Source organism: Bombina bombina, chromosome 8 (genome assembly GCF_027579735.1).
Source record: "Bombina bombina isolate aBomBom1 chromosome 8, aBomBom1.pri, whole genome shotgun sequence".
Classification (NCBI taxonomy): Eukaryota; Metazoa; Chordata; class Amphibia; order Anura; family Bombinatoridae; genus Bombina; species Bombina bombina.
The window spans coordinates 12264281-12278237 of record NC_069506.1 but is presented as its reverse complement, the minus strand read 5'-3'; the positions used below and the strand labels follow the sequence as shown (position 1 = coordinate 12278237).

The 13957-nt window shown below is 41.3% G+C and overlaps 1 protein-coding gene across 1 annotated transcript; it reads right to left on the bottom strand.

The window, feature by feature from the left end:
• Positions 1–1593: 1593 nt before the first annotated feature.
• LOC128638744 (high mobility group nucleosome-binding domain-containing protein 5-like) lies at positions 1594–3188 on the bottom strand. The gene is made up of 4 exons (XM_053690882.1): positions 3089–3188; positions 2706–2981; positions 2216–2414; positions 1594–2023 (listed from the first exon to the last, which is right to left on the bottom strand). Exons 1-4 carry the CDS (start codon positions 3186–3188, stop codon positions 1594–1596), a joined length of 1005 nt encoding a protein of 334 aa, XP_053546857.1.
• Between the last annotated feature and the right edge of the window lie 10769 nt (positions 3189–13957).

Below are 13957 nucleotides of genomic sequence, written 5' to 3'. Positions count from 1 at the left end.
TTATTAAATAGTTAATAACTATTTAATAACTATTCTACCTAGTTAAAATAAATACAAACTTGCCTGTAAAATAAATATAAACCCTAAGATAGCTACAATGTAACTATTAGTTATATTGTAGCTAGCTTACGGCTTATTTTATAGATAAGTATTTAGTTTTAAATAGGAATAATTTAGTTAATGATAGTAATTTTATTTAGATTTATTTTAATTATATTTAAGTTAGGGTTGTTAGGGTTAGACTTAGGTTTAGGGGTTAATAAATTTAATATAGTAGTGGTGACGTTGGTGACGGCAGATTAGGGGTTAATAAGTATAATGTAGGTGGCGACGGTGTAGGGGCGGCAGATTAGGGGTTAATAAGTATAATGTAGGTGGCGACGGTGTAGGGGCGGCAGATTAGGGGTTAATAAGTATAATGTAGGTAGCAGCGGTGTAGGGTGCAGCAGATTAGGGGTGTTTAGACTCGGGGTACATGTTAGGGTGTTAGGTGGAAACATAACTTTCGTCTCCCATAGGAATCAATGGGATATCGGGAAGCAGCGAACATGAGCATTCGCTGCTTTCAGACTCCCATTGATTCCTAAGGCATCCGCCGCTTCCAGGGCGGCGGATTGAAAACCAGGTACGCTGGGCTGGAATAGTGGCGAGCGTACCTGGTAGTTATTTGATTAATAGCAAAAGTAGTCAGATAGTGCCTAATTTGCATTCGGAACATCTGTAGTGACTTAACCATCGATCTGTGTCGGACTGAGACCGGCGGATCGTATGTTACGTCACAAAATTCTACTTTTGCCAGTTTGTAGCCTTTGATAAATAAGGTGAATCAGGCTCGCCACAATTACGCTGCGGAATTCCAGCGTATTTGCAGTTGACAGCTTGATAAATAGTACCCTATGACTTCCAATGTTTCTTTGTCTTCCTTATTTATTTATATACCTTCATCAAAAGTTTTGCCCATTATCTGAAAAAGAACAAGTTTTCTGGCAAATAGATAAAGGTCCTTAATGACCTCAAACTCATCCATTTGGTTCATTGGACAATAGGACAAACCTCTTTTCAAAAGTGAAATGTGTGCCTGATTTAAGCTAAAGGAAGAAAGATTGACTATCTGTAATTGTTCATCCGCATGTTTACCTAGTTTCTCCTGCGAAACCTCCTCCTGGACCATAGGTTTGCTCCCTCCTTGTTGTCTCATGGGGTATCTCATCTCTTCTAAGGTTAAATTTGTTCTGACTCTTCCTCTTTCTGCCCCCTCTCCTCCAACCCCTCTATATCCTCCTTCCCCTCTATATCCTCCAACCCCTCTATATCCTCCTTCCCCTCTATATCCTCCTTCCCCTCTATATCCTCCTTCCCCTCTATATCCTCCAACCCCTCTATATCCTCCTTCCCCTCTATATCCTCCTTCCCCTCTATATCCTCCTTCCCCTCTATATCCTCCTTCCCCTCTATATCCTCCTTCCCCTCTATATCCTCCTTCCCCTCTATATCATCCTCCCCTCTATATCATCCTCCCCTCTATATCCTCCTTCCCCTCTATATCCTCCTTCCCCTCTATATCCTCCAACCCCTTTATATCCTCCTTCCCCTCTATATCATCCTCCCCTCTATATCCTCTTTCCCCTCTATATCCTCCTTCCCCTCTATATCCTCCTTCCCCTCTATATCCTCTTTCCCCTCGATATCCTCCTTCCCCTCTATATCCTCCTTCCCCTCTATATCCTCCTTCCCCTCTATATCCTTCTTCCCCTCTATATCCTCCAACCTCTCTATATCCTCCTTCCCCTCTATATCCTCCTTCCCCTCTATATCCTCTTTCCCCTCTATATCCTCCTTCCCCTCTATATCCTCCTTCCCCTCTATATCCTCCAACCTCTCTATATCCTCCTTCCCCTCTATATCCTCCTTCCCCTCTATATCCTCTTTCCCCTCTATATCCTCCTTCCCCTCTATATCCTCTTTCCCCTCTATATCCTCCTCCCCTCTATATCCTCCTTCCCCTCTATATCCTCCTTCCCCTCTATATCCTCTTTCCCTCTATATCCTCCTTCCCCTCTATATCCTCCTTCCCCTCTATATCCTCCTCCCCTCTATATCCTCCTTCCCCTCTATATCCTCCTTCCCCTCTATATCCTCCTTCCCCTCTATATCCTCCTTCCCCTCTATATCCTCCTTCCCCTCTATATCCTCCTTCCCCTCTATATCCTCCAACCTCTCTATATCCTCCTTCCCCTCTATATCCTCCTTCCCCTCTATATCCTCTTTCCCCTCTATATCCTCCTTCCCCTCTATATCCTCCTTCCCCTCTATATCCTCCAACCTCTCTATATCCTCCTTCCCCTCTATATCCTCCTTCCCCTCTATATCCTCCTCCCCTCTATATCCTCCTTCCCCTCTATATCCTCCTTCCCCTTTATATCCTCCTTCCCCTCTATATCATCCTCCCCTCTATATCCTCTTTCCCCTCTATATCCTCCTTCCCCTCTATATCCTCCTCCCCTCTATATCCTCCTTCCCCTCTATATCCTCCTTCCCCTCTATATCCTCCTTCCCCTCTATATCCTCCTTCCCCTCTATATCCTCCCTTTTGAAAATTTGAATTTTGTGTTCTATGCATGATTCAGAGGCATCAGTCCCTCTTTGTGACCTCTATGTGTAAACCTTTTGCTGCTTATAGTCATCCTGATCTCTGTGTAACTTACAAACTTTTCTTGTTTTTTTCTCAGCCTGCAATTTTGAAATAATAGTTTTTGTTTCATCATTTAGTTTACTAAAATTGGGGTCATTTTCAAATGTATTAACATCCAGAACTGTTTTGTCTATATCTTCCTTAAGTTTCTCTAGCCTTGTATAATTTATTTTAATTAGCATCCCCATCAAATCCAAAGTACAGTTTGATAGTTTTTCATTCCATTCACCAATAAATGTGTCTACATCCTCATCTTCCTTTCTACTAGGTCCTGGGTCCAGGTGTAGCCCTAGTTATCATCTCAATATTAATATAGCTAGTTAAACTTGAGTTCTCAGCTCTTATTTTAATCTCTCTAGTTAGATTATTTCTATATTTCTTATAAACTGAAAAAACCATTCTGTTCTTTAATGTCTACATTGTCTAAACCACTTGTTTTTGTTAGTGACTCTTTAAGTTCTGCCTCCCACTGTGCGTCAGAGAATACATACACCATTTCATGTGAGGACACAAGTTATATCAGAGAGATGCATATGAAGCGGCTTTAATAATCCAATGGTCACCCTACTATCCCCAGAATGAGAGGAATAATGTGTGAATCGAATTTAATTCATGGGGCAGATAGAGGGTGTAGTCCTATTTTTTAAACTCTACACAAATGGTTATTTATAAAATTATTCACCTTATTCAAAGGATTGTTGGTGCAGACCCTCAAATGAACTTTTTAAACTTTTAAAAAGAGATATAAGTGAAAGGGGTATGATTAAACCTCTTTCCAAAAAGTAAGGGAAATCAGCACTCATTTTGCTTTAAACCTTAAGTTCTTTTATTATCCATATAAATGCATCTCCTAGACACAAGTGAATTCCCACGTGAAATTGGAACCAATGGGGCCTATCTATAAAGCTCCGAATGGCGCTCGATGCCCCGTGTTTCTGGCAAGCCTGCAGGCTCGCCGGAAACAGCAGTTATGAAGCAGCGGTCACAAAGACCGCTGCTCCATAACCTGTCCGCCTGCTCTGAACAGGTGGACAGACATTGCCGGAAATCAACCCGATCGAGTACGATCGGGTTGATTGACACCCCCTGCTGGCAGCTGATTGGCCGCGAGTCTGCAGGGGGCAGCATTACACCAGTAGCTCTTGTGAGCTGCTGGTGCAATGCTGAATATGGCGAGAGTATTGCTCGCCATATTCAGCGAGGTCTGGCGGACCTGATCCGCACTGTCGGATCAGGTCCGCCAGACTTTCTTAAATAGGGGCCAATATATCTATACATATAAGTGCATCTAAGTGCTTATTAAACCATTTACTTCAACACATTACATCTAAATGCAACACTTAATATGTCCCTTTAAGACCTTATAGCATATTTGAAAAGGCACATATGGTCCATTGCTCATATTGGATTTTTAACCTCAAATGTTCCAGGCAAGGTTAGTTCATCATCCAAACAAAGAACTAAATACAAAAACCATTGGCATTATCCATCCTGTATTTTTTGCAAAACAAAGCAGTTATATTCAAACTGTATTGAGCCAACTTCACAACTCCCTTAAACGCTTTATCATCAATCAGAGCTGAGACCTTATATGCTATTTTGATGGCACTTTAATATATAGGGCAATATTTATCAAAGTCTCAACTGCAAATATGCTGGAATTCTGCAGCGTAATTGTTGCGAGCTTGATCCGACCTAGTTATCAAAGCCTACAAACCAGCAAATGCTGAAATTTGTGACGTAACATACGATCTGCCGATCTCAATCTGACGCAGATCGATACTTACGTCATTACAGATGTTCCGAATACACATTCGGTTCTATCTGACACTTTTTCCCATTTACCAAATAGTTAACAGGTACGCTTGTGGCTATTCCGGCCCAGCGTACCTGGTTTTCAATCCGCCACCCTGGAGGCCGCGGATGTCATAGAAATCAATGGGAGTCTGAAAGCAGCAAAAGCTTATGTTCGATGCTACCAGATATCCCATGGATTTACAGTATTTGATAGAAAACAAGTGACGATTACACCTAACACCCTAACATAAACCCCTAATCAAAACACCCCTAATCTGTCGCCCCTGACATCGCAGCAAACCTAAATAAAATGTATTTACCCCTATTCCGCCGCTCCCCGACCCCGCCGCAACATAAATAAAGTGATTAACCCCTATCCCGCCACTACCCGACACCGCCACCACCAAATAAACATATTAACCCCTAAACCTCTGGCCTCCCACATCACCACCACTAACTAAACCTATTAACCCCTAAACCGTCAGCACCCCACATCGCCGTAAACTAAATTAAGCTATTAACCCCTAAACCTAACAACCTGCTAACTTTAAATTAAAATTACAACATCCCTATCTTCAAATAAATTTAAATTTACCTGTAGAATTAAAATAAACTATATTAAACTATTAATTAACCTAACCTAACTATTATGCTACAATTAAATTAAACTACCAATTAAATTAAATAAATTACATATTAAAAAAACCTAACCCTACTCAAATTATTTAAATATACTATTAAACCTTATTAAAAATACTAAATTACAGCGGGGTCGGGGAGCGGTGGGATAGGGGTTAAACATTTTAGTATAGTGGCGGCGTTTAGTAACAGGGAATAAATAAAGTTTGGAAAAAGCCAAGTAGACGTGAGATCGGTGACTGCTAGTTAAAAACAGTCCGATGCTCATCACCCCATACTTGGTGCGTATCTTTTTTGCCTGCATTTTTTATAACTAAGGAGAGCCTATTGAGATACGCGGCCGCGATGTTAGGCGATGTTAGGTGAGCGTATTGATGCCGGCAAATGCAACACATTTGACGGCTTGATAGATATCCCCTATAGCATCATCCTGTTTGGGAGCCAAGGAAGGTAGCCCCTACATGCTAAGAATGAAACTGGGCTTTGATTTGCAGTTAAACTCCCCCGGATTGCATCACTTACCTGCTTGAAAACATTACATCTAGTTGCAGTGAGCAGAGGGCGGTGACATCAGACCCAAGAGCACGCTGGGAAAACCTGCATGTGTGAGGAGCAGGGAGACTGTTCACCATGAGAGTGGTGAATCTTGGAGGTCTATACTTCTGATGATCCAAATAACTGCCAGCGATTTCCCTGGATCCGGAAAGAGGAGGAGGTTAGCGGGTGCAGTTTGACCTAAAAAGCGGTTATGTAGCACGGTCTCTGATTGCACTTTGTAAGCCTGCAAGCAAGATCTGTAAACAGCCCTTTTGAAGCCCAATGCTAGAGTGGGTTAAACAGCTCTGATTGATGATAAAGCATTTAAGGGAGCTGTGAAGTTGGCTCAATACAGTTTGAATATAACTGCTTTGTTTTGCAAAAAATACAGGATGGACAATGCCAATGGTTTTTGTATTTAGTTCTTTGTTTGGATGATGAACTAATCTTGCCTGGAAAATTTGAGGTTAAAAATCCAATATGAGCAATGGACGATATGTGCCTATTCAAATATGCTATAAGGTCTTAAAGGGACATATTAAGTGTTGCATTTATTTGTAATGTGTTGAAGTAAATGGTTTAATAAGCATGTAGATGCACTTATATGTATAGATATTGTGGGGCATATCTATCAGTCTCTGAATGGAGCTTGATGCCCCGTGTTTCTGGCGAGCCTGCAGGCTCACCAGAAACAGCAGTTATGAAGTCGCAATCACAAAGACCGCTGCTCCATAACCTGTCTGCCTGCTCTGAGCAGGCGGACAGAGATCGCCGGAAATCAACCCGATCGAGTACGATTGGGTTGATTGACACCCCCTGCTGGCGGCCTATTGGCCGCGAGTCTGCAGGGGGGGCGTTGCACCAGCAGCTCTTGTGAGCTGCTAGTGCAATGCTGAAAACGCTCGCCGTATTCAGCGAGGTCTGTCGGACCTGATCCGCACTGTCGGATCAGGTCCGACAGACCTTGATAAATATGGGCCATTGGTTCTAATTTCACGTGGGAATTCACTTGTGTCTGGGAGATGCATTTATATGGATAGTAAAGGAACTTATGGTTTAATGCAAAAAGAGTGCTGATTTCCCTTACTTTAGGAAATAGGTTTAATCATACCCCTTGCACTTATCTTTCTTTTTAAAAGTTTAAAAAGTTAATTTGAGGGTCTGCACCAATAATCCTCTGAATAAGGTGAATAGTTTATATATAACCATTTGTGTAGAGATTAAAAAATAGGACTACACCCTCTCCCTGCCTCATTAATTAAAAAAGAACTATATATACTGTGTGTACATATATATATATATATATATATACTGTATATATATATATATATATATATATATATATATATACACACACACACACACAAAGCACATCAGTTTGAGGCTTATTCAACCCTATCACCCATCCCTGTGACCTGTTTTGGTAATAAATGATCACTTCGGCATGTGATGCTGGTACACAGAGCATACTTACATACACTTTTGAAACAGATATAGCTTTTAATAAAAGCATTGTTGCTAATACAAGTATATTACAAAAATGCTTCTATTCAAAACTGAAATGCATCCACATGGATTCCAATTGTGTCTGGAATGTCCCTTTAAGCACTTTCTTGAGGTTTTGTTTTTATTTATAGATACATTTCTTGCACAAATCAACAAATAAACTAAAAATATATTTAACATTCTCAGATGTTTCAAAAGTTAGGTGTTTCAGCTCACAGGTGCAATCACAACTTATGCATTTTATAAAGACACGAAAACTGATGATTCTCAGAAGAGCAGACTCATTTCAACCTCATTAGTGGGAATGATAAGTGGAGATCAACTAAGCTAAAAAAAAAAAAAACATGATTTGGTTAAAAGAAAAAAAAATACCCTACAGCTTTGTCATTTAAAATAAATTAGACTGAATATAAATTCCAATGCAAGATTTATCTATTTTATGGTTACTAATAACGGTCTGTTTAGAAAATGAGGCCTATTTATCATATATCTGTCAGACCTGATCTGACAATGCGGATCAGGTCCGCAAGACCGCGCTGAATGCGGAGAGCAATACACTCTCCATATTCAGCATTCAGCTCTTGTGAGCTGCTGGTGCAACGCCACCCCCTGCAGACTCGCGGCCAATGGGCAACCAATCACCAGCTAGCAGCCAGCAGTGTGCTGCTGCTTCTGAGCATCCCTAGGTAAGCTTTTCAACAAAGGATACAAAGACGTCAATTTTTATAACAGAAGTAAATTGGAAACTTTAATTTTGACTTTCATGTTTCTTGAATTTATTTAAATAAAAAGATGAATATGTATTTTTTTATTCTGTTATTCTATTGATCCAAATGTAGACATTAGTAACAAACACTTAGATTACGAGTTTTGCGCTAAGCATTTCTATGCGCATCTTTTTCAAAGCCCAAAGCCCTAATCTAAAAACAAAAAAAAACACCCAAAAAACAAAAAAAAAAGAACCCCAGAAGATCTACAGGCGGTTTCTGAAGTCCGACATCCATCTCCATCCAGGGGCGAGGATTATAGCCTCACTGCACAACCTGTAATACCGGCGCTTGAGTGTGGGATTGAGGTTTCATTTCAGGCTAAAATGCTTGCGGTATAGCTATATCGACATGACTCCCAATAGCGGCGTTACTGCTTTTACGCTGAAATTCCCATTTTTTCAGAGTTAAAAGCCTCAACGCAAAGCTCGTAATCTAGGTGAAAGTAAGGTAAACATAGATATAAATGCTGAACAATTGTAGTTCATTTGCACTGGTTATAAAATCTGTTGTTCTTACATTTATCTACATAACAATTTTTTTTAAAGGGACAGGGATGGTTCTATAGTTTGAGAATACATTAAAGGGCCATTAAAGACGTTTACATTGTACTATATAAATTAGTATAATATGTAGTAACCATATGAAGTTTGTATTATACTTCCATTATTTATTTTTGTCACTTTTCCCTGTTTGCAGTTGCCTAATAAATTAGCGCTCCACTTGTAATCCAGACCGCAGTCGTAGAACCCAACTAAAGAAAAAACAATTATGCTTTGTATTTTGTACTTATAAGTATAACTTGTCTTGTCTGTGCATCCAGCGCACTAAAATTACTATTTACACTGTGCTTATTTAATACAATTTATTCCTGTGTAATTTACATACTAATGTGACGTTTTCATATAATACGATTTTTGGTGAACAATTGTGTTGTGATTTGTAATGCACCTTAGCAAAACAATTTTTTCCTGTGTATTTTCGGGTGAATGGTTCAATTATTAATTTTCTAACATTTTTAAATGATGAATTTAATTGTGCACTTTTGTAATGTCTACATCTCCTCCCTATACAAAACACAGTATATGCCCCTTAGAGAGACACCCGGTTTTCAGGAGTAAAAATGACTTTATATAATTCCACCAGGGAAATAGAAGGACCGGCGGCATCTTATATAATCTCACCTGCCCAGAGAGCTTTAGATAATCAGCCCCTTTAGATCTGCCCACTCCTGCAAGCAACATTCAGATCAGTAGAGGTAAAAATAAACTAACTTAGATGGTCCCAGATCTGCTGAATAAATTAACACATTCCTGGCAGAAGATGCAGCGAAAGCTATATCTGTTATCAAACTGTGGGGTTATACAAGGTCAGTGTAATTGTTTTCTTCATTATGGCTAATACTCCAAGTTAATACAATGAACAGGAGGTTCTTTTTAGAAGGTATTTCTTTTTGTGTTACTTATACATGAATTAACCATCAACAGTCTTGATTATTAAAGGGGCAATCTACTTGAAAGTGTTTGTTGTTTAAAATTATAGATAATATCTTTATTACCCATTCCCCAATTTTACATAACCAACACTGTTATATGAATATACTTATTACCTCTGTAATTACCTTGTATCTAAGCCTCTGCACATTGCCCCCTTATTTCAGTTGTTTTGACAGAATTGCATTTTTGCCAAACAGTACTGACTCATAAATAACTCCATGGGAGTTAGCACAATGTTATTTATATGTCACACATAATCTAGCCCTGTCTTCAACGGTTTAGAATCAGTTTGAGCCTACCTATGTTTAGCTTTCAAAAAAGAATACCAAGAGAAAAAAGCAATTTGATGATAAAAGTAAATTGGAAAGTTGTTTAAAAGGACATGTCCTATCTGATTCATGTAAGTTTAATTTTGACTAGACTGTCTCTTTAACCAGTGGACTTTGGTGTCAGTAGAAAGATAGATCTATAGACAGATACATATAGACAGACAGACATACAGACCAACAAATGGATGGAAAGACAGAGAGACTGACAGATAGATAGAAATATAGATAGATAGATGATAGATAGATAGATAGATAGATAGATAAATCACCATCTGAGACCAGTAGGCTAAGGCTTAGTGTCAGTTGTTTATTGATGTGACTGGACAGTTTTCTGGTGCACTGGGGCAGTAAATGTGTGTGGTTTGCATCTTGCTGGTGCACTGGGGCAGTAAATGAGAGTGGTTTGCATCTTGCTGGTGCACTGGGTCTGTAAATGAGAGTGGTTTGCATCTTGCTGGTGCACTGGGTCAGTAAATGAGAGTGGTTGGCATCTTGCTGGTGCACTGGGTCAGTAAATGAGAGTGGTTGGCATCTTGCTGGTGCACTGGGTCAGTAAATGAGAGTGGTTGGCATCTTGCTGGTGCACTGGGTCAGTAAATGAGAGTGGTTGGCATCTTGCTGGTGCACTGGGTCAGTAAATAAGAGTGGTTGGCATCTTGCTGGTGCACTGGAGGTAGTAAATGGATATGGTTGAAAGTTTGCTGGTGAAGTGGGAGCAGTAAATGGGTGTGGTTGGCATCTTGCTGGTGCACCGCAGGCAGTAAATGGGAGTGATTGTCAGTTTGCTGGTGAAGCGGGAGCAGTAAATTGGTGTGGTTCGCAGTTTGCTAGTGCACTAGAAGCAGTAAATGGGCATGGTTGGCATCTTGCTGGTGCACTGGAGGCAGAAATGAGTGTGGTTGGCATCTTGCTGGTGCACTGGAGGCAGTAAATGGGTGTGGTTGGCATCTTGATAGTGCACTGGAGCAGGTAAATGGATGTGGTTGTCAGTTTGCTAGTGCACTGGAGGCAGTAAATGGGTGTGGGTGGCATATTGCTAGTGCACTGGAGGCAGTAAATGGATGTGGTTGTCAGTTTGCTAGTGCACTGGAGGCAGCAAATGGGTGTGGTTGGCAGTTTGCTGGTGAAGTGGGAGCAATAAATAGGTGTGGTTGGCAGTTTGCTGTTGCCCTGGATGTGGTAAATGGGTGTGGTTGGCAGTTTGCTGGTGCACTGGAGGTAGTAAATAGCTGTGGTTGGCAGTTTGCTGGTGCACTGGAGGTAGTAAATAGGTATGGTTGGCAGTTTGCTGTTGAAGAGGGAGCAGTAAATAGGTGTGGTTGGCAGTTTACTGGTGCACTGGAGGCAGGAAATGGGAGTTGTTGGCAGTTTTCTGGTGCACTGGAGGCAGTAAATGGGTGTGGTTATTATTATTATTTTATTATTATCGGTTATTTGTAGAGCACCAACAGATTCCGCAGTGCTATAAACAAAGGGGGAGCACAACAAAACAATTATAGGGATCAAATGGGTAGAGGGCCCTGCCAAGAGTTGCACTGTTGTAGTCAGCTCTTAAGAAGGTTATCTACAAACAGCTGGGCTCTTAGGCTTAAATGCTAAGGGGGTCAGGGGATAGCAATGGAGGAGTGGAACTGGTATAAAGTATGGTTAGCATAGGTTGTATGCATCCCTGAACAGTAGAGTCTTTAGGGAGCTCTTGAAGCTTTCAAAACTAGGGGAGAGTCTTGTGGGGCAAGGCAGAGAGTTTCACAAGATGGGAGCCAGTCTGGAGAAGTCCTGTAAATGGGAGTGCAATGAGGTAACCAGAGAGGAGGAGAGTAGGAGGTCATGAGCAGAGCGAAGGGGACGGGAGGGAGAGTATCTGGAGACAAGGTCTGAGATATTGGGGGGAGCAGTGCAGTTGAGGGTGTTGGTTTGCAGTTTGATGGTGAAATGGGAACAGTAAATGGGTGTGATTAGCAGTTTGCTGAGGAAGTGGGAGCAGATGCTTGTGTTTATATATATATATATATATATATGCAAATGTTTAGGCACCCCTGACAATTTCCATGATTTTCATTTATAATAATTGGGTGTTTGGATCAGCAATTTAATTTGTCAGTAGAAAGATAGATCTATAGACAGATACATATAGACAGACAGACATACAGACCAACAAATGGATGGAAAGACAGAGAGACTGACAGATAGATAGAAATATAGATAGATGATAGATAGATAGATAGATAGATAGATAGATAGATAGATAGATAGATAAATCACCATCTGAGACCAGTAGGCTAAGGCTTAGTGTCAGTTGTTTATTGATGTGACTGGACAGTTTTCTGGTGCACTGGGGCAGTAAATGTGTGTGGTTTGCATCTTGCTGGTGCACTGGGGCAGTAAATGAGAGTGGTTTGCATCTTGCTGGTGCACTGGGTCTGTAAATGAGAGTGGTTTGCATCTTGCTGGTGCACTGGGTCTGTAAATGAGAGTGGTTTGCATCTTGCTGGTGCACTGGGTCAGTAAATGAGAGTGGTTGGCATCTTGCTGGTGCACTGGGTCAGTAAATGAGAGTGGTTGGCATCTTGCTGGTGCACTGGGTCAGTAAATGAGAGTGGTTGGCATCTTGCTGGTGCACTGGGTCAGTAAATAAGAGTGGTTGGCATCTTGCTGGTGCACTGGAGGTAGTAAATGGATATGGTTGAAAGTTTGCTGGTGAAGTGGGAGCAGTAAATGGGTGTGGTTGGCATCTTGCTGGTGCACCGCAGGCAGTAAATGGGAGTGATTGTCAGTTTGCTGGTGAAGCGGGAGCAGTAAATTGGTGTGGTTCGCAGTTTGCTAGTGCACTAGAAGCAGTAAATGGGCATGGTTGGCATCTTGCTGGTGCACTGGAGGCAGAAATGAGTGTGGTTGGCATCTTGCTGGTGCACTGGAGGCAGTAAATGGGTGTGGTTGGCATCTTGATAGTGCACTGGAGCAGGTAAATGGATGTGGTTGTCAGTTTGCTAGTGCACTGGAGGCAGTAAATGGGTGTGGGTGGCATATTGCTAGTGCACTGGAGGCAGTAAATGGATGTGGTTGTCAGTTTGCTAGTGCACTGGAGGCAGCAAATGGGTGTGGTTGGCAGTTTGCTGGTGAAGTGGGAGCAATAAATAGGTGTGGTTGGCAGTTTGCTGTTGCCCTGGATGTGGTAAATGGGTGTGGTTGGCAGTTTGCTGGTGCACTGGAGGTAGTAAATAGCTGTGGTTGGCAGTTTGCTGGTGCACTGGAGGTAGTAAATAGGTATGGTTGGCAGTTTGCTGGTGAAGAGGGAGCAGTAAATAGGTGTGGTTGGCAGTTTACTGGTGCACTGGAGGCAGGAAATGGGAGTTGTTGGCAGTTTTCTGGTGCACTGGAGGCAGTAAATGGGTGTGGTTATTATTATTATTTTATTATTATCGGTTATTTGTAGAGCACCAACAGATTCCGCAGTGCTATAAACAAAGGGGGAGCACAACAAAACAATTATAGGGATCAAATGGGTAGAGGGCCCTGCCAAGAGTTGCACTGTTGTAGTCAGCTCTTAAGAAGGTTATCTACAAACAGCTAGACTCTTAGGCTTAAATGCTAAGGGGGTCAGGGGATAGCAATGGAGGAGTGGAACTGGTATAAAGTATGGTTAGCATAGGTTGTATGCATCCCTGAACAGTAGAGTCTTTAGGGAGCTCTTGAAGCTTTCAAAACTAGGGGAGAGTCTTGTGGGGCAAGGCAGAGAGTTTCACAAGATGGGAGCCAGTCTGGAGAAGTCCTGTAAATGGGAGTGCAATGAGGTAACCAGAGAGGAGGAGAGTAGGAGGTCATGAGCAGAGCGAAGGGGACGGGAGGGAGAGTATCTGGAGACAAGGTCTGAGATATTGGGGGGAGCAGTGCAGTTGAGGGTGTTGGTTTGCAGTTTGATGGTGAAATGGGAACAGTAAATGGGTGTGATTAGCAGTTTGCTGAGGAAGTGGGAGCAGATGCTTGTGTTTATATATATATATATATATATATATATATATATATATATATGCAAATGTTTAGGCACCCCTGACAATTTCCATGATTTTCATTTATAATAATTGGGTGTTTGGATCAGCAATTTAATTTTGATATATCAAATAACTGAAGGACACAGTAATATTTCAGTAGTGAAATGAGGTTTATTGGATTAACAGAAAATGTGCAATATGCATC

Coding starts and splice junctions, on each gene's coding strand:
- LOC128638744 (XM_053690882.1), bottom strand. CDS start 3,188: ATGGTGTATGTATTCTCTGACGCACAGTGGGAGGCAGAACTTAAAGAG. Junction 2,982..3,088: donor AGACATTAAAGAACAGAATG/GTTTTTTCAGTT, acceptor GATGATAACTAG/GGCTACACCTGGACCCAGGA. Junction 2,415..2,705: donor GAAAAAAACAAGAAAAGTTT/GTAAGTTACACA, acceptor GAGGATATAAAG/GGGAAGGAGGATATAGAGGG.